The 19,259-nt window shown below is 44.2% G+C and overlaps 1 protein-coding gene across 1 annotated transcript in view; it reads left to right on the forward strand.

Annotated features, from left to right (window-relative positions):
• EPG5 (ectopic P-granules autophagy protein 5 homolog) overlaps window positions 1-19,259 on the forward strand; it is a 103,298-nt gene that overhangs the window by 38,529 nt on the left and 45,510 nt on the right. The window contains exons 15-25 of the mRNA XM_044921256.1: window positions 1,833-1,952; window positions 2,602-2,861; window positions 6,569-6,709; window positions 8,155-8,299; window positions 8,501-8,698; window positions 9,080-9,190; window positions 10,418-10,540; window positions 11,443-11,609; window positions 12,459-12,680; window positions 15,151-15,274; window positions 18,418-18,562. Coding sequence (XP_044777191.1) covers window positions 1,833-1,952; window positions 2,602-2,861; window positions 6,569-6,709; window positions 8,155-8,299; window positions 8,501-8,698; window positions 9,080-9,190; window positions 10,418-10,540; window positions 11,443-11,609; window positions 12,459-12,680; window positions 15,151-15,274; window positions 18,418-18,562 — 1,756 coding nt within the window. The remainder of the gene's footprint in view (window positions 1-1,832; window positions 1,953-2,601; window positions 2,862-6,568; window positions 6,710-8,154; window positions 8,300-8,500; window positions 8,699-9,079; window positions 9,191-10,417; window positions 10,541-11,442; window positions 11,610-12,458; window positions 12,681-15,150; window positions 15,275-18,417; window positions 18,563-19,259) is intronic.

The following is a 19,259-nucleotide window of genomic DNA, read 5'->3' on the forward strand; positions in this document are numbered from 1 at the left end:
GCTGTTTACTGCAGTTCTTCCTGCTTGCCCCTCCTGACTCTGGTCTCTCTTCCTCCTGCATTTTGTCTTGCTTGTCACTGCCACATTTGTCTCCTAAAACACTGTGCATTGGCTAAGAGCCGGCACTCTAAGCAGGCTGCAAGCCTGGGTTCTCTTCCCAGCTCTGCCACCTCCTGGATGCATGACCCCGAATGCATCTGAACTCTCAGGGCTTCAGTTGGTCATCCATCAGCATTGATACTAACACGCTTACCTTGTAGGGTTGTTGTAAGGATTCAGCAAGTTAGGACGTGCAGAACATTTAGGACAATTCTTGGTGCACATTAAGTACTCAGCGGTGGTAGTTTTTGTTAATAATAGTTTATTAATAGCTTTGTTAATAATAGCTTATTATTATTGAGAGTTTGCTACCTATCATATGTCTCCAAAGATGCCATGTCAATGATTTTGACTATTAAAACTTTCCTTCCTCTTGGGGCACCTGGGTGGTTCAGTTGTTAAGTGTCTGCCTTTGGCTCAGGTCATGATCCCAGGGTCCTGGGATCGAGCCCCGCATCGGGCTCCGTGTTCAGCGGGAAGCCTGCTTCTCCCTCTCCCACTCCCCCTGCTGTGTTCCCTCTCTCGCTGTGTCTCTGTCAAATAAAATCTTTAAAAAAAAAACAAAAAACAGCTTTCCTTCCTCTTTACCCTAGACCTTATTAGTTAGCTCCTAGATCAAAATGTTTTGGTATTATACAGGGAAAATGGGAGAGAACTCAGCCCTCTCTGTCTGCCAGCTTTTATTCTCAGCAAATCATTTAGTCCTCATAGCCGTCTTGTGAGGTTTCCATGTACGTGACCCCTGTTGTACAGATGAGAAAACTGGAACCAGGCAGCTTTTCTCCCTGGGTGTCCCTAGCCACCTGGGTCTGCCCCTGGGTCCATTTGGAGCTTCTCCCACTCCAGTGCGGATGGGTGAGAGCTATAGGAGGCTAATTTTCATCTTCACGTTCTCTGATTTGTGAGTAGAACCCCCCTCCCCTCAGCCCTTCCTCTCCCAGCTGGCTGTGTGAAGACTTCCCTGTGAGAGTCTCCACGATCCTTCATTAGTTAGGAAAGTCATCTTCCGTTAAAGGATTAAGAAATGTATTTCTTCAGGTTGCAAAGGAAGATTGGATAGGAAATTCGATAGGCAACTTCAAGCTCCTGAAGGAATATTTTATCTGTGTTGTTATCTTTTTTTTTAAGGTTTATTTATTATTTATTTATTTATTTAGAGAGTGCACACGTGTGTGATGGGGGGGTGGTGTGGGGCAGTGGATAGAGGGAGAGGAAGAGAGAATCTGAAGCAGAGACCCTGAGATCATGACTTGAGCCAAAATCAAGAGTAAGACGCTTAACTGACTGAACCACCTGGGTGCCCCGTGTTGTTGAGTATCTTCTATATTTTCACTGATGATAGAATAATGAAAGGGAATATAGACTTAATTTATTAAATATTTTCCTGTTTAATAATACTTGAACAATTTCCCGGTTTGTGGCAATGCCCTTAAAGTTGTAACCCAAAGACTTTATAGAACTTCTAGGGTGGGGGAGTTACATTCAAAGATATACCTGGGGTCCAAGATGAGTCAGGTTCAAACCTATCTAAGTGCAATTAATGGTTCTTTAAGATTTCAGGGTTTTTTCCTGTTGTCATTTTATAACTTAATTGTTAGGGGATGTCATTTTTGGAATGCTTAAGTTCTACATCCAAGATCCTTTTTTACTATTTTTCCTAGTCTTTTTGTTCAAGGGCATGTTAAAAAAAAAAATCAAGGTGGCTTGTTTGTGATTATTTTTCTCTTTGAAAGGGTACCCTTCATCTGGATCAAGCAGTCCATGCTGAAGTGGCTTTAATGATTCTTGAAGCGTACCAGAAATACCTTGCACAGAAGCCATATGCCGGGCTTCTTTCTGAAAGTATGAAGCAGGTATTTCCTTTTCTTCTATACTGAGAACATCTTTTTTGTAAGTGGCCCGGGCGGATAAAGTTACAGTATTTACCCTTAGATTGCCTAAGACCATTTCTGGCAATTTAAGATCCTGAAATTGAATTCTGTGGTTGGATAAAGATTTTTCTTTGAGAAGTAGCTTACATATGACCATTTCAGTGTTGTAGAATTCAGTGGAAGCTGGAGCTGGCATGTCCTGGCTCAGGAGAACGGACTGAATTTTCAGGAGCTTTGCAAACCAGGTTGTTAACCTGTTCGTAGCTTGCACCTGACCATGGTGGGAGTTTTTACACTACCAAAATTGACAAACCCTGTAAATGATCTCCCACGCTCCAGCTGGTTGTTAAAACATACTTATCATGACACCATTTGTTGTGTACCAACCTTTGTATTATTGCTCCTTTGCTTGCACTGACTCAGATCAGGTTCACAAAGTGACTAGCAAGTAAGCAGAAGTGGTAGTTGTGAGAAATTGCTTTAATTGAGTGCTGCAGACACTTGAGTACTGGTAAGTAGTATGTCCTCTCTTTTGAGGAGGGTGTTGATCACAGAAGGAAATGGGTGGGTGAGCTTACTGATTTAATTTGTATGTGACTAATTGTGGTTTTAAAATAAATAATTGTTTTAGGTTTCATATTTGGCCAGTATTGTTCGATATGGAGAGACACCTGAGACCTCATTTAACCAGTGGGCCTGGAACTTGATCTTGAGGTTAAAACTGCACAAAAATGATTATGGAATACAGCAGAATTGTCCAACTGTTCCCTTCTCCAGCACTGTGCCTGACATGACAGAGTCACCCACGTTTCATCCTCTCTTGAAGGCTGTTAAGGCGGGCATGCCCATCGGCTGTTACCTGGCTTTAGCTATGACCACCGTGGGCCACAGGTACAGTGTGGGCTGAGCCCCTAGGGTTGCTGAACCTCAGTCAGTGATTCTAGATCTCATTTTTCACACCCCAAGGTCTGAGGCCTCCATCAAACCTATCTAATGGTGATCAGGACCAAATCATAAGCCTTATTAATGGTTTCTCCAGGGGAAATGCTGCCCAAATTCATATAAGACAGATTTGTACCTCATACATTATGGGAAGAGTATATCTGTGCCCCAGAGTGGAATGTTCATGTCAGCAGTAGGTGTTTTCTCTTTCTTGGAATAGAGATCACATAAAAAGAATTGGTCATCTGTATTGAATTTTGTTTAAAGTGATGGCAGCCCAACTCAGGCTTCTCCACTAAAGGGCTAAATCTGCCCAGGGGAAAGAAATGCCTGATCAGGTCACATCCCTCTCTGGCATGAGCCCAGAGCTGTCACTGTTTCTTCCACTGGAGCATTTGCCACACTGTGTTGTAGTTGTCTGTTCAGTCTTCTCAGGGATCGTCTGTGAGGTCCTAACCTCAGGAACCATGTTTGTCTTGTGTTCCCATTTCATCCCTAGTGCTGACAGCTGTAGCTGGTCCCATAAGTAAATGGATGAGTTCTTATTGGTTAAAAATCATTTTTTTTGTTTTTTGTTTTGGAAAAGATCATTTTCCTACGATGTATTAATTTTTTCTAGCCTATCTGTTTTTCTAAAATCTCTTTCACCTACATGCTTTCTGGTTCTTGCATTTTAGACTCACTGTAATACTTCTTTAGCATCCCAATGTCAACATCTTGTTTCGCATTACATGTATTTTCAGTGGGATGCTGGGTGTCCTATCAGCTGTTTGTGTTCGGCCTTGTGCTCTGAAGTGGGAGAGACATGGAATTGTTAGTTAGCTGCCTTCAGGTTGACAGTTTAGTGGAGCTGGTTGACAGAAGGTAGTGGGCAGCGCTAAAGATGTGATTGTGGGCCGGATGAGGTTTGTAGAGCGGTGCTTCTCCACCCTTGCTGCTCTTTAGAGTCCTGTTTGGAGTGATTCTAAAGCTACGGAAAAGAGGGCGAGAATCCAGATATAATTGGTCTGGGGGCCAGTTCTCCAGATTATTCTGATGTACAGCCTGGTTTGGGAACCACTCAAAAGTGTGAGCAGAAGGAATTTCAAGGAAGGAGAGATCATGAGGGCAGGATACCTGCGTAGAGGAGCGAAGCTTTGGAGAGGAGTCTTAAGTAGAGAAGGCATCCGAGGCTAGGGGGCAGAGTGGTGACACTCACCCTCTCCAGGTGACTAGTGCCCCCAGTGTGGAACATTCAGCCACGGGCCTTGCCCTCCCCGTCCCCCCGCAGCACGTGTGCACTCCGAGCAGCACCCTTACTGTATTGCAGTGTGATAGTGTCTCTCGCTCTCCTCGTGCACTGTGTGCTCCTTGACGGCAGGGCATTGTCCTGTCATCTGTGTATCTCCACAGCTTGGACTAGTAGGTGTTTGACTGCATGAACGCGGGAAGGAGCAGCAGGTGTCTGAGTGTGTGTGGGGGGGGGGTGAGGAAGCACTCCTGACCGAAGCCCGTGCTTCCCGTGAGTGACCGGAGGTGACCAGGTAGGTGAGTAGGGCCCAAGTGTGATGGACAGATTTGAAAGTCAGGTGAAAGAGGGTAGAACTGATCCACTAGGACGAGGAGAGATGTTACACAGGCGCTTTGGAAGGCACTCTTCGTTTTTTCCAGTAACCCAAGTGTCATTCGCTAGGTCGAGTTTCCTGTACCTCAGGTTCCTCATCTCTAAGATGGGAATAATGATAGTACTAGACTGACTTGTTGAGCCTTAAGTGATAATACTTTCAACTTGTTCAGCAAATGGCTGGCATGTGGATTCTGAGTGTAGTGCTCTGAACTTAATCTTTCATGATTTCTCTCGTGTCTTGTATTCGTTCTGGGACTGCACCTCTTTATTCACTGATACTACTATCGGTCTTCTCCAAACATAACTGTTTGGTGCTGATTACTGCATCCCGAACGGGAGTGAAGGTGAGAATAAAGTGTTTCTCTTGCGGACTGAACTCCATCCACCGTGGTCATCAGGGATGTATATATACTAGAACTAACTTAAAACAATCTTATGAATGTGCTTGGGGTTGGGGACAGAGTATGCAGGGATATAAGTTGTACATGAATATAACATCACACAGAACAGAGAACAATAGTCAGAGAAATCACCCAGAATCTTTCTTACCCTAATGAAACATTGGGTTTTTCTTTTCCGGTTTGCTTTTTATCCAGTATTTTTTCCTTTGATGTTTTTTAGAGTTATATGTATAATTTTGTATATCCTTTGTTTCTCATTCTCATATTATAAACATCTCCCTGTGGTATAATCTTTGCATCATTACTTTTATCTTTTGAAATGACTTTTTACCCTAGAATTAAAGCAGTATAATCAAACTGTAGAAGTAGGAAGATGGGAGAAAGAGCCACTTACTTCTACTTCTCCAGCACAATGAACATTTTGGTGTGATATCATACCTGTGTTTTTTCCCTTCTTCTTTTTTTTTTTTTAAAGATTTTATTTATTTATTTGACAGAGAGAGACAGCGAGAGAGAGAACACAAGCAGGGGGAGTGGGAGAGGGAGAAGCAGGCTTCCCGCTGAGCAGGGAGCCTGATGTGGGGCTCGATCCCGGGACCCTGGGATCATGACCTGAGCTAAAGGCAGACGCTTAATGACTGAGCCACCCAGGCGCCCCTGTTTTTTCCCTTCTATATGATTCTTTTTTACTAGTTGTTGTAATCAAAAGTATAACATTTTATGTTTTTTTTCCTCCCCCCGGCATCAGTGTAGTAGAATTTTTCCATGTTGCCCTTGCACATCATATGCATTCTTTTTAAAGATTTTATTTATTTATTTTATTTGGGGGGCAGGAGCAAAGGGGGAGTGAAGGAAAGAATCTTAGGGAGACTCTATGCTGAGCACGGAGTCCCATGTGGGGCTTGATCTCATGACCCTGAGATTGTGACCTGAGCTAAACTAAGAACCAGATGCTTAACCGACTGAGCCACCCAGGTGCCCCTCATATGCATTATTTTTAAATGATGCAATAATATTCTCATTGAATGGATTTTCCCAAAATTTACATATATCATTTTTGCCTCTGAGTTTGTGATTTTAAATAATTTTGAAAAGTACATCTTTACATGGATCATGTGTCATATTTTTCTCCACATTTGAGATTATTTCTTAAAGATAGATTTTCTGAAGTGAGTCAAAGAATAAATCAATTTTTATGCAAATTGGTTTCAGAAGAATTTTGCCAGTTTATACTAACAGCGTGAACTCACTTTTGAATCTTCTCTTTGCTCTAATACCTTGTGGAAATGCGCAGACAATGAGAGCCCCATGGCTCTTAGAAGAAGCACCATTTGGGAAGCAAAATGGGGTAGTGGCCAGTGTTCTGGACTGGAAATTTGCAAAGCTGGGTTCTCATTTTGGCCCTACACTAGGAAATTATGTGAATTTGGGCATGATACCTCACCATTCTCATCTGTAAAGTGAAAATACAGATGAACTGTTAAGTTCCTTTGTACTTCCCGAGTTCTGGTGCTGGTATTTCTGTGTGAAGTTTGGCTATGCGCACCATGTGTTGGGGACCTGAGATCATCTGGGTAGCAAGTAGGCTGATGGCTCATTGGAAGAACATCATTTTCTTGAATGCTCATTGCCTTTGTCTCTTTCCGTAGCATTGAGAAGTTCTGTGCCGAAGGCATCTCACTATTAGGAATTCTGGTCCAGTCGAGGCATTTGAGAACAGTGGTTCATGTCCTGGATAAGATCCTGCCTTTGTTCTACCCTGGCCAGTATTACCTTCTGAAGAACGAGCAGTAAGTAGGGTATAGCCCAGGGAGGACCAACCACTGTGTTTTCAAGTAAAATAGGGAATGATGTGATTCCATAGTGTATTTTTTATGAGGCAAAAAACTTCCTGCCTAGTTTAGAATGCAGGTTGATGAACAGTAACTCCTAAAATGATTCCAGTTTTATTTTCATGAAAGATATTTCCCCTTCTCATTTAATTTTAGATTACTTATAGCTTGTTAGTATTTGAGAGAGTAGTTGTTTCCATGAAACCTGGGAATAGCGTTTCTAACATTGAGCAGCAAATGGCTTTGCCGTTGTAACAGTACTAAAACCTACTGCTTTTCATTGTCTGTACTATTACAAGCAGGTAAGATACATGGGAAGGTGCTCATCACATGAGATACTCATAATCTTGTTGAGGAAACAAGACTTTTGAGGTAATTACAAAGTGTTATTGGCAAGGCCATGCTGTAGTGTTATAGGTTGCATTTGCATCTGGGTAAAAGTAAATGGGATTTATAGTAAAAGAAGTAGCTGCTTGGGGAGGGAGGGAATTAAGAATGGAGTATTAATCAAGATTCCCCATTACACATGATAAAAATCCAGTGCACACTGGTTTCACCAAGAAGGGGATATATTGGCTCATGTGATTGGGAAAAAGGCTCATGATAACGTCAAGTAATTCTAAAGTGCTAGTTCTCAGCCGGGGGTGATTTTGAGCCTCAGAGGACATTTGGTAATGTCTAGAGATGATTTTGGTTGTCACATCCTGGTGGGGGGATGGAAGGCAGTGGGTGGTTGGGCAAGGGGGTGCAGAGGGAGGGTTTGGGGGAGGCTTCATGGGTTAGGTGTATTTTAGATAGCAGGGAAGGGTCAGGAAGTGTCTTCTGGGGAAAGGACATTGTAGATGAGATGTTGGGAATGAATAGGAGTTTGCCAGGTTAGGTGTGGGGGAGTGTTTCAGGCACAAGACCCAGAAGAAGCAGAGGAGACAGGAGAGAGGCGGGAGCCAGTACACCCAGGGAACTGAGGGCACTCCCCATTTGTGGTGGGATTCCACCCCCGCGGCCCCTTACACCACCTTGTATGAAGTTGACAGGCAGTACCAGATTGTGGGATGATTTTCTAAACATCTCTGCTTTTGTGAGAGTGGGGAGTGGGGAGGGGATAAACGGGATGCTTGGGATGTTTTTCCTCTAATGCTTTTTAACTTGTGTGTGTTTGTGCGTCTTGGATCTGTCTGTTCACTATACTTCTACAGGTAGATAGAACTCCTTTTAACCCACCTTAAATTCAAAAACTTCATTTTTCTGAAATTCTTAAAGAATTGTTGAAATCTCTAAAAGAGCTTTGGTCTACAAATGGGACCAGTTTAATATTTTTCTGTTTCCTCGTAAGTAATTAGCCACTGGAAACTTTATTGACTTCTGATTAGAAGGTCAAGTGTGTTGTCCTATGTTCTTGGCAGGTTTCTGTCACACCTCCTCCTGTTCCTACACCTGGACAGTGGTGTCCTTCAGGGTGTCACACAGCAGGTCACCCACAAGGTGGCACAGCACCTGACAGGAGCCAGCCATGGGGACAACGTGAAGCTTCTCAACAGCATGATCCAGGTCAGGCCCCTAGGAAGCCCCTACATACACACCGGCCCACCTTCCCAGTCAAGCACCCTGGTGTTAGCACAGCTGAGTGTTGGTCATTTCAAAGCACTTGGCAGCAGATTTGGGCTTTGTAGTGGAGGTTTTTATTTGTTGGTGTTTTAAAAATGGGAGGCTGACTCTTACCTCCACATCACCTGAGACCTTTCTCCATAGGCCCACATATCCGTAAGCACACAGCCCAATGAAGTGGGCCCCGTTGCCGTGTTGGAGTTCTGGGTTCAGGCTCTAATAAGCCAGCATCTTTGGTACCGAGAACAAGCCATCCTCTTCCTCATGGACCAGTTGTGTAAAACAGCTTTTCAGCTGATGCAGGAAGACTGTGTGCAGAAATTACTTTACCAGCAACATAAGGTAAACCTGTTAGAGAATTTGTCTTTCAGTCATTGGCTAGATAGTGGCCTTCTCAGAACATTCCTCCAAATGCACAGTTCCCAGTGCTACTCTGGGGCCACTGCCTTTTTAAAGCTTGGTCTTGACGGTGCCTTATCTCAGGAACCATAGTCTCTGCTAGTGTAGACTCCAGGGAAGCCAAAGGAAAGGACCCCCCCGGGAGGAGCTTGCTCATCGCATTGGGCTGTAACACGCTGCCTGTGACTATCATTGCTGGGGGGACTAATCAGTTAAATCCATGTCTTACCAGAACCTACTGTTGTAGGAAGATAATTGCTGATATTCTTGATAAGGTTTTTTTAAAGCCTCTTCTCTCTGCTGCACATCCTGTCCCGTGTGTAGAATGCTCTGGGTTACCACTGTGATCGGAGTCTGCTCTCTTCTTTGGTGAGCTGGATCGTGGCTGGCAACATCACTCCTTCCTTCGTGGAGGGCTTGGCCACGCCCACCCAGGTAGGAGCGCCCCTGCGGCCCATTGGTAATCGTCGCGAACTTTTAATGTTGTTATCATCTATGCTGATACAGTGCTACCAGCTTTAAGTAGCGCCCCTCTTACTACGTATTAGAATGCTTTTCCACGTAACCCTCCCAGTGGCTCTCTGCTGAGGTGGTGCTGTTGCTCTTCTGTTTCACGGAGATGTTAACTGAGGTTTCGTGGAGCCAAGTGGCTGGCAGAGTGTCAGACAACTCGGGGTCGGGCCTGGTGTGCCTGATGGCAGAGCCTGCCCAGCAGCATGGTTAAGAGTGGACGCTGGAGCTAGACCGCCCCAGGCCCGGTCTGCTCTTTGTTAGCCCTGTGCCTCGGGCGGCTTGCTTACCTCTCTGTCCTCAGTTCCCTCTGCTGTGGAATGGAGTAACGGTTGCATCTGCATGTAGTGCACTCAGCCCCGTGCTCAGTCCAGCCACACGGCGCGGACTCGGTGTTGGCTGCTCTTACCACCATGAGCAGCAGCGGCAGCTTTTCTTCATTCTTACCCCCGTCTGACGTTGTGTGTCACATTACGTCCCCGATTCATCCCTCCCACCAGTAGTGACAGCCTTCAGCCTCCCATTGGTCTTGCCCCCGCTCTTCCTCTTAACCTCTTGTGAGCCAGCTGCGGCACACTCCTTGCTGTCACCCACACGGGTGCTTGGTGTTTCCGCCTCTCCGCCCCTGCCTCACCGGTCCTCTTGCCAGGCACGCCTTCGCGGCCATTCTCCATGCAGAGCCGTCTGTGGTATGCCCGCTCCGTGGCCCTGCGCTCCTTCCGCCAGCTTCCCACAGCACTTGACTCCTGATTCCGTGCTCAGCACCTCTCGCTTCGCATTGTAGTTACTTAAACGTTAGTCTCGTCTCCTCGAAGAGATGGAAAACTTGAGGGCAGAGCTCAGATCTGGCCCTCTTTCCTGTCCCTCGTGCCTATGGAACCTGCCCAAGAAATAATTATTGTGTGAACAAACGTCTTCTTTTACTGAAGTGGCGTTTCTGAGGGAATTTAGCATTTTTCAGTGATTTGTTTTATCTAAGTTTGGACCTGTGACAAGAACAGTGATAGGTATAAGAACTCTGTTAATTCGGGGAACCATAAATATTTGTTGATTGAGATATCTGGTAGAAGAGATGCGCATTTGTAGAATGTCGGGATGATTTGGTCTGAGTGAGCTGCTCATTCCCCTCACTCTTACCTGCTGTCCTTGTAGGTCTGGTTCGCCTGGACAGTACTGAACGTGGAATCCATCTTTGAAGAAGACTCCCAGCTCCGTCGAGTTGTCGAAGGGGAATTGGTGATAAACTCAGCTTTTACCCCTGACCAAGCTCTGAAGGTGCAAAAAGCAGTTCTGCATTTGAGTGGGAGAAGGTGGTTTATTGATGGATTCATCTAATAGCTTTTGAACTTCTGCGTTTTCTTTCATGTAAATGCTTGGAAAGCACAACATCCAAACCAGTGCTTAAAACTGTATAATTGAAGTGTATACTTCCTTTCCAAGCTTTATTTAGCATAAAGAGTCACAACCTAACGATTGAAGTCTGTGTTCATGCAGGGGTGGAGGGGTTTGCCCTCGTTTTAAAACAATTTCCAGTGTGTGTCCTGTGCATCAGTCCCCTGGAGAGCTCGTTAAAAATCAGATTCCCGGACCCCAGCTTTTGAAATTCTGAGTTTCTAAGTCTGGAGTGGGACCAGGAATTTATTTTAAAAACTCCCTAGCTGATCTTTAGGCTCATGGAATGAGAAAAAGACTGGGATAAGGCTTTAGAATGAAAGACCTATTTTAAGATCTCCTAATAGGGAGTTGGATTTTGGGTTTCAGACCCTGTCAAGGAGTTTATCATTCTTGACAGTTCTTTTCAAATCTAAGTTCTCAAGAGATTCCTAACGTTTGACAGTAAAATTGACTTGATTTTCCTATCGTTCTGCTCCCTTGTACTGTGGCGTTTTGTGCGCAAAGGACTGGAAAGGCACAGAAATGAGGTAAAATGTGTAAGATGCATTCCAGTCTGGGGGCTTATGAAATGTTTTGACAGAAAAAAAACTGCCCCACATGTTTTGCTACCAAGGAGTAACCTTGTGTCAGCTAGTGGGTTGGAAAAGTAAGGTTTATAGGACTTTTTTTTCTTACTGAATGAAAACAAAATGTTCAGTGTTTTATTTGGATCATTTAGAAAGAGCTGACTGTCTGGAACTGTGATCATATCATGGTTGCTCAAAGCCCCTCCTCTTTTGTAGAAAGCCCAGGCCCAGCTGAAGCTCCCCATCGTCCCATCCCTGCAGAGGCTGCTGATTTATCGTTGGGCGCACCAGGCCCTTGTCACACCTTCTGATCACCCTCTTCTGCCTCTCATTTGGCAGAAGTTCTTCCTCCTGTATCTTCACCGCCCAGGACCGCAATATGGGTATGGTACCTAGTGTTGTTGTAGGTGTCTCTTGAACCTGTTCTTTACTTTGCACTCTGCTCTCATGCTCTGTGTTCTTACACTGTGGCCTGTGAGTTAGAACCATTCTTTAGCCTCTGGTTAGGAGTCTGCCCCTCTGTTTCACATTTATTAGACTAGACAGTTCTTGAGTTTAGGGTATCTTGTGGCAGCTCTCTCTTTACCATCCCCTATACCCCCTGGGGTGAGGACAGTACCTGGAGCTGGGCAAGGTATAGCATAGAGCCCCTGGAGCTGCAAAGGGAGAGAAACTGCCCCAAGCAGGCTGCTCGTGTGACTGTTGTGGGGGTCATCCAAGCGGACTTGTGCTGGCCATAGCAGGTGTAGACAAAGATCGGGCACTGCCTGGCAGCCCTTGGGCTGTGCCTGGGGGTGTCTAACATTTCCCCTGGGTATTAAGGGACTCCGGCAGCTGGAACTGCCCACTGTTACTGACCGTGTTCTCCGGCTCCAGCTCAATTCCTGGCTCACCCTCACTCCCTTAACTCAGTCCTTCAGAACGTACAGATATTGGTTCTTGGGCTCTTCTGTTTTCTACCAGCTTGCAACTTCTTCTAGAGCAGAGACTGTCTTTATTCGGTACCGCTAAGTCGTGATAATATCTTAAATTTGTGTAGCATTGCATTCTTTTTAAAACTGCTTTCATACACACCCTCTTGTTGGAGCCTCATACCAACCACTGAGGTAGAAATAACAGGTATTGATTTAATGTGGTATAGTTATAGCCATTGAATTAACTGATTGCAGTTGTGTGCCACATAGAAAGAGCATCTTGTGTTGATCTTGTGATCTGTGCTTGTATTTTTTAAGGTTACCCATAGATGGTTGTATTGGAAGAAGGTTTTTTCAAAGCCCTGCTCATATCAGTTTGTTGAAAGAAATGAAGAGGCGCCTGACGGAGGTGGCAGACTTCCACCATGCTGCGAGCAAGGCCCTCCGCGTTCCAGCAGAGGGCAGTGAAGGGCCACCTGCCAGCCAGGCTGGCACCCCCGGCTACCTGACTTCACCAGAGCTGCACACGGAGCTCGTGAGGTGGGGCATGGAGCTCGTGAGGTGGGGCATGGTTATTTAGCCCTCTGTGCTGTCGTTGGCAGCACCGGGTACTCTGCTGGAGCAGCTGTTTGTGCTACAGACTGCCAGATGTCATTCTCTCAACCCTGTTAGATTGAATAGGGAGGGTGGTTTGGGCTAGGTTTGCATCTTTTTTTTTTTTTTTTAAATATTTTTATTTATTTATTTGAGAGAGAGAATGAGAGAGAGAGAGAGAGCATGAGAAGGGGGAGGGTCAGAGGGAGAAGCAGACTCCCTGCCGAGCAGGGAGCCGGATGTGGGACTCGATCCCGGGACTCCAGGATCATGACCCGAGCCGAAGGCAGTTGCTTAACCAACTGAGCCACCCAGGCGTCCCTAGGTTTGCATCTTGTAATGCTTCTTCTCTGTGTTCCTCATGAGAAGGGAATTGGCACTTTGGATATAGCTCTGTCAGGTGCCTGGAGTCTGAATGGAAGGTCTTAAGCTAGAGGGGCTGATGTCCTCTTCTGTTTCTCTATGTAATAACAGAAACCAAAACAGTCGGTCACAGCAGGTAAACATCTAGTAAAGCCTGCTAGGAAACTTCTCTAAAGGAACTTCATGAGCAAGGCAGGGTTCTTTAAGCAAAGTCCATACACCTCTTGGAATCTGCCTGGGGTAGGGTAGGGTCTAGTAATCCCCCAAAACCACTTCTAAGGGGCGCCTGGGTGGCTCAGTCGTTAAGCGTCTGCCTTCGGCTCAGGTCATGATCCCAGGGTCCTGGGATCGAGCCCTGCATCGGGCTCCCTGCTCGGCGGGAAGCCTGCTTCTCCCTCTCCCACTCCCCCTGCTGTGTTCCCTCTCTCGCTCTCTCTCTCTCTTTCAAATAAATAAATAAAATCTTTAAAAAAAAAAGAACACCAAAAAATCACTTCTAAAATCAGGCATAAAATGGATATCTCTCCAAAGGTTAAGAACTCTGCAGTAAGTGTGGTCCGTTTCACACTAGTCCTTTACGTTTCATTTATGCTTGCCATAAACCAGGTATTAGTCTTCTAGATAAGACTTAATAAAAATGGGTTCTGATAAGTAGCCCTGAGTGCTGAATGTCTTGGTCAGGAAACCCAGGGTTTTGATCCAGCTCTGAGGCTTCAGGCTTGCTTGATCTGAAAGCCCTGTGGGCTTTCTGCCTCTGGGATGATTTCTCCCCTTATCTTGCTTGAAGGAAAACTTACTTTTATCCAGGTTTAAGCAGTGGGGAGGCTTAATCTTTGAACATTTAGATCAGCCAAGAAAGTTTGATGTGCCCTTCTGCCTCTCGTAAACCCCCCCTTCCTTTGGCATGTTCGTTAAGTAGCCATCTAACTGAATCAGGAGCTGGAAGAGAACTCCACACTGGCCTCTTCTGTGTGTGAGAGCCTCAGAGTCCTGTCCCTCTTCCTGCACCAGCTGCCTCGGAGGTAAGGGAGGTAGTTTTCCATGTTACTGAGCAAAGCCAAACTGCCAGCTCCCAGACCCCACCCAGCAGTTCCTGAGCCACGGACGCCTCTAGTCCTCCCTTTGCTGCAAACAGCTGCTTGGAATACCGGTGAGCCTAGCTAACTGGACTGTGTTCCTTATAAAAACAAAGGAAACATCATTAAATTTTTAAAAAAATTTTTACTGGAAAATGGAGATTTTTTTTTTTCTTTTTTTAGCCAGGCTTTGTTTTATTCCTTGTTAATGGGAACGAGGTATACACATACTTTGAGTTTTGTTTGTGATTCCTTGAAGCAGGAGGGCGTCATTGAGTCTAAAGCTGGCAGGTTCTTCTGTTGCGAAAGTTTAAGATGGCTTTTTTTTTCTTTCTTTTTAAGATTTTATTTATTTATTTGGCAGAGAGAGACACAGAGAGAGAGGAAACACAAGCAGGGGGAGTGGGAGAGGGAGAAGCAGGCTTCCCGCCGAGCAGGGAGCCCGATGCGGGGCTCGATCCCAGGACCCTGGGATCATGACCCGAGCTGAAGGCAGACACTTAACTGACTGAGCCACCGAGGCGCCCCTAAGATGGCTTTTAATGTTTTCTCTGAAAGAGAGAAAGTATGTTTACTGGAATGTTACTTAAACTTTTCCAACCATTGAGGCTCACTGTGACTGGATTGCCCAGGAAGGAAAAACTCCAAATTCAGATCTTAGGTCTACGTTAAAATCACCTCTTCCGTTTATTTTTAATCTCTATGTTGTATTTACCCCAACTTTAATAATAGAGTTTGCAGAGTCCTTTTCTCACAGCCTTGTTGTAGCAATTACTGCACCATATTGTAAGGATTTGTGACCTTTCTCCCCTGCTGGCCCATGAGCTTCGTGGGCCTGAGGTGGTGGTTGGAAACATTTTCGGTATTATGTGCTTTTTACTTCTATGTAGTAGTGACAGGGTTTCTAGAGATGTAAGAAACTTCATTTGTCTGCACATCTTTTTGTATTTTATATAATTCTGTCTTTTTTCTTTTAGGCTCTTCAATGTGTATATATTATGGCTGGAAGATGAGAATTTTCAAAAAGGAGATACTTATATCCCTTCTCTACCAAAGCATTACGATATTCACAGGCTAGCAAAAGTGATGCAGAATCAGCAGGTGAGACTATGGCAATGTCTCTTTTAGCATACCTGACTGTCATCAAATAGGTCACAGTCTTAATCTGACATTAAAACCACTTACTGATATGGAAATGGGGTCACAGGCATGTTCAAGAGGTGCAGATGGGGTGTAACCACCGAAGAGGGCAGATGATGCCAGACAGGTGAATAGGGGTTAAATTTCTAAGGACCAAAAATGCCTTTCCAAAGAATTTGGATTTTGTTCTGAAGTGTTTGTTTGAAGGGGCCATGAAATGACAGGAGTGATTAGATAAATGGATGAATTTAAAGTATGTTGAAGAAGAAGCAGTAGTAGGATCAGGAGGATTTTCAGATTAGATACACAGGTGGGATTGATCTACAGTAGTAGGATTGATTAGATATACAAGAACACCCAGATTTCTAGCTTGGGCAGCTAGAGATACTGTTAACAAAGATCCAGAACACTGGGAAGAGGAGGTGCCAGAGGGGCTTCAAGGAGAATGCTCTATCCAGGATTTGGTAGGGAGGGGATGCTAGAATTCAGGAATGGGGCAGGGTAGGAAATGTGGGTTTAATGGTAGTAGAGCATTTAGATTGTGAAGAGGACTGAATGAAGCCAGAGCCCTGAGAAGTAACGACATTTAGGGCATAGAGAAATAAGGCTGAGAATACAGGGCCAGAGAAACAGGAAACATAAAGAGGCAGTCATGGTGTCCTGAAATCCTTTGAGTCAGTTCCGTGTTCATCTCTTCTTTATCCTCTACATGCCAAGGCCTTACCTAAGAATTTGTGTGTAGTAGATATCTGGTCAGTGTTTTTAAAAATCAGTCATAGCTTCTTGGTTCTCAGATATTTATCTTGGTTCCCCAGTATCGACAGAATTAATAGCTTTCTTTCTTTTTTTTTTAAAGTCTTTGCCATTTGATTTTATAGCTACACTTTTTTTTTTTTTAAAGATTTTATTTATTTATTTGAGAGAGAATGAGAGAGAGAGCACATGAGAGGGGGGAGGGTCAGAGGGAGGAGCAGACTCCCTGCAGAGCAGGGAGCCCGATGCGGGACTCGATCCCGGGACTCCGGGATCATGACCTGAGCCGAAGGCAGTCGCTTAACCAACTGAGCCACCCAGGCGCCCTTTTTTTTTTTTAAGGATTTTATTTATTTATGTGACAGAGAGAGAGAACAGCAGGGGGAGCAGCAGAGGGAGAGGGAGAAGCAGGTTCTCTACCGAGCAGAGAGCCTGATGCAGGGCTCAATCCCAGGACCCTGGGATCATGACGTGAGCTGAAGGCAGATGCTTAACCAACTGAGCCACCCAGGTGCCCCTATAGCTCCACTTTTTGATCTGTAGTTCACATTTAGAGTTGTTCTGTCTTTTTGTGGTTTCTGAGACATCTCTTGCTTGCCCACTGTTAATTCTTTGTATTCTCAATCGTTAGCCTCTGTCAGCAGTTATTTAGCACAGAGGCAGAGAAGGTGACATTAGCGATCCCTCTTAAAGGAGCCGTGTATACACAGTAGGGGGGACTGGTATAGCACCTCCAGCAGTTGTTTGGGGCCTCTGGGATTCAGGCTTGTGACCGAGATGACTTCGGAGTTTCTCCTCTGAGTCTGGAATGCCTCATGCCGTGGTTTGGAAGTAATGATTTAGGACTACATGGCAGTGTGCTCATTGAGAAACCGGAGACATTTGTAGGTTTAGAGGAATCCTTTAAACACTTAAAATCAGAAAAATAAATTGTTCACAAAACTATAGTCCATAGTCCATATCTGATCACCCGTTACTACTATTTGATACAGTTTTTAGTGTTCATGGAGAGCTGCCATTTCTTTTCACTGAAGACGGTCTCCCATTCTGATATGTATTGATCACCAAAGTGAAGTAGGCGTAGTTCAAAATATGCAAGACAGTTCATTGGAATGTGGAAGAAAACACTGAAACTTCTGTTTTTTCTCCTTTTATCTATTATTTATTTTCTTTTGTAATAGAAAAAATTTGATCATACAGAAAAATGGAATAGTGCAACACACATGCCCTTCTCCTCCCTCTGCCTACTGGGTACCAGGTGTCGAATTTTATCTATAGCCTGTCCACTCCCTTCACCCATGTTATTTTGGAATAATCCTAGAAAGCATTTGCTGCATGTAGATTTCAAAAGATGAGGGTTAAAAAAAAGTATTCTAACCCAATAGCATTTATATCTGAAAGATATCAACAGCAGTTTCTTAATATCAAATATCTAAGTGTTCCAGTTTCTGGTTATCTCATAAATGTCATAAAAGTTATATTTTCATTTTTATACTTTGAGTCAGGATCCTCGTTTTGTGATTGGTTGATAGCTCTTTAAATCTGTTTAATCTACTGCTCCTCACCTTATTCCTTTTCTTCCCCTCGCAGTTTGTCTGTTGAAGAAACTGGATAGTTCGTTCATATAGTTTCCCCACAGTCTGGATTTTATAGATTTTATCTTTGTTAGTGTGGTTTAATATGTCTCTCTGTCCCCTGTATTTCCTGTAGAGTGGTATTGGGACCAAGGGCCTGATCTAATCCAGATTCAACGATTTTCCAATATATTTGTTATTTATCTCTTTAAAATTTCTTACTTTTACTCATGTTTTATAATTTATTAGCTCAGTACTATGTGTATATAATTTATAAATGTACAGTTGGTGGGGCTGTTAAAATTATTTTTTCTGATCTTGGTACATAATCAAACACCTGCTAAGATTGTTAGTGTCCATTCTGTTTTTTATATATGCATGTGTGTGTGTGTGTGTGTGTGTGTGTATGTATATATATATTAAAGATTTATTTATTTGACGGAGGGAGCACACATGTGTGGGAGTGGGGGGAGGGTCAGAGGGAGAGAATCTTCAAGCAGACTCCCTGCTGAGCACGGAGGCTGATGCGGGGTGAGATCTCAGACCCATGAGATCATGACTGGAGTTGAAACTAAGAGTTGGGTGCTTAACTGACTGAGCCACCCAGGCATCCCTGTTAGTGTCCATTTTAAACGTGATTCATCCTAACACTGGAGAGCTTGATATGGACCACCTCGTGCCAAACCTTACTGGTTTACTTTTTAGTTAAAAAATTTAGTTTTATATGTGAATATATGATTCATCCATGAAAGCTAATGTCCTGTGGTTCAATTCTAGGATCTGTGGATGGAGTATTTGAACATGGAGCGCATACATTATGAGTTCCAGGAAACCGTTGGTCTGTGGACACAGGCCACACTGGAATCCCATTCTCCGCCCTGCAGCTTGTCGGTGCAGCTGGACGTCACTGATCCTTTGTTGGGTGAGCGAATGAGCATCAGCCCCCTCGAGGGAATGAATGAGTGAGGGAATGAATGATTGAAACCGAGCCATTGAGGGTTAGGGTTTACACAGTGTATTCCTCCAGTGAGAATTGCTTTTTAGGAGGTCGTTGTTAACTTGTCTACAACTTAGGGTTAGGTTTGGCTGTGATGGAGAGAAAACTCCAAAACAGTAATGGCTTAAATAAGATACTTTTTCCGTAAAAGAAGTTGGAGGCAGGCAGTTAGGCAGTAGCTTTATGGCCTAAAATGTTGCTTGAGAGAAACTTGCACAAAGCTAGGAGTCTTTTCCAGTGATGAATATCCAACTTTGTTACATTCTGTGCAGAGTAGTTGTTCTAGTGGAAAAACCCTGGCTTTACAGGTTGATCCCTCACTTGACCTGTTTGGAATGTTAAATTCCATCTGTTTGGGGTGCAAACAATACAGGTCTTTTTATGCCAAGTAAAATCCTGGCTATTAAGTTGTCTTAAATTTTCTTAAGAATAGAAAATGGAATGCTACATCTGGAATGAAGTTGGAAATTCATAGTAATCCCTTAAGTATTTGTTGACCTGACTTACTGATTGAAATTTCCTTGACCTCTCCTATCCCCTGTTATCTTTTGAAAAGAATCAGGTCTGTGGCAGCATTTTTCTTCATGTTCCTCAGTCCCCACCTGCTATATGGTATGTGTCC

Source organism: Neomonachus schauinslandi, chromosome 14 (assembly GCF_002201575.2).
Source record: "Neomonachus schauinslandi chromosome 14, ASM220157v2, whole genome shotgun sequence".
NCBI lineage: Eukaryota > Metazoa > Chordata > Mammalia > Carnivora > Phocidae > Neomonachus > Neomonachus schauinslandi.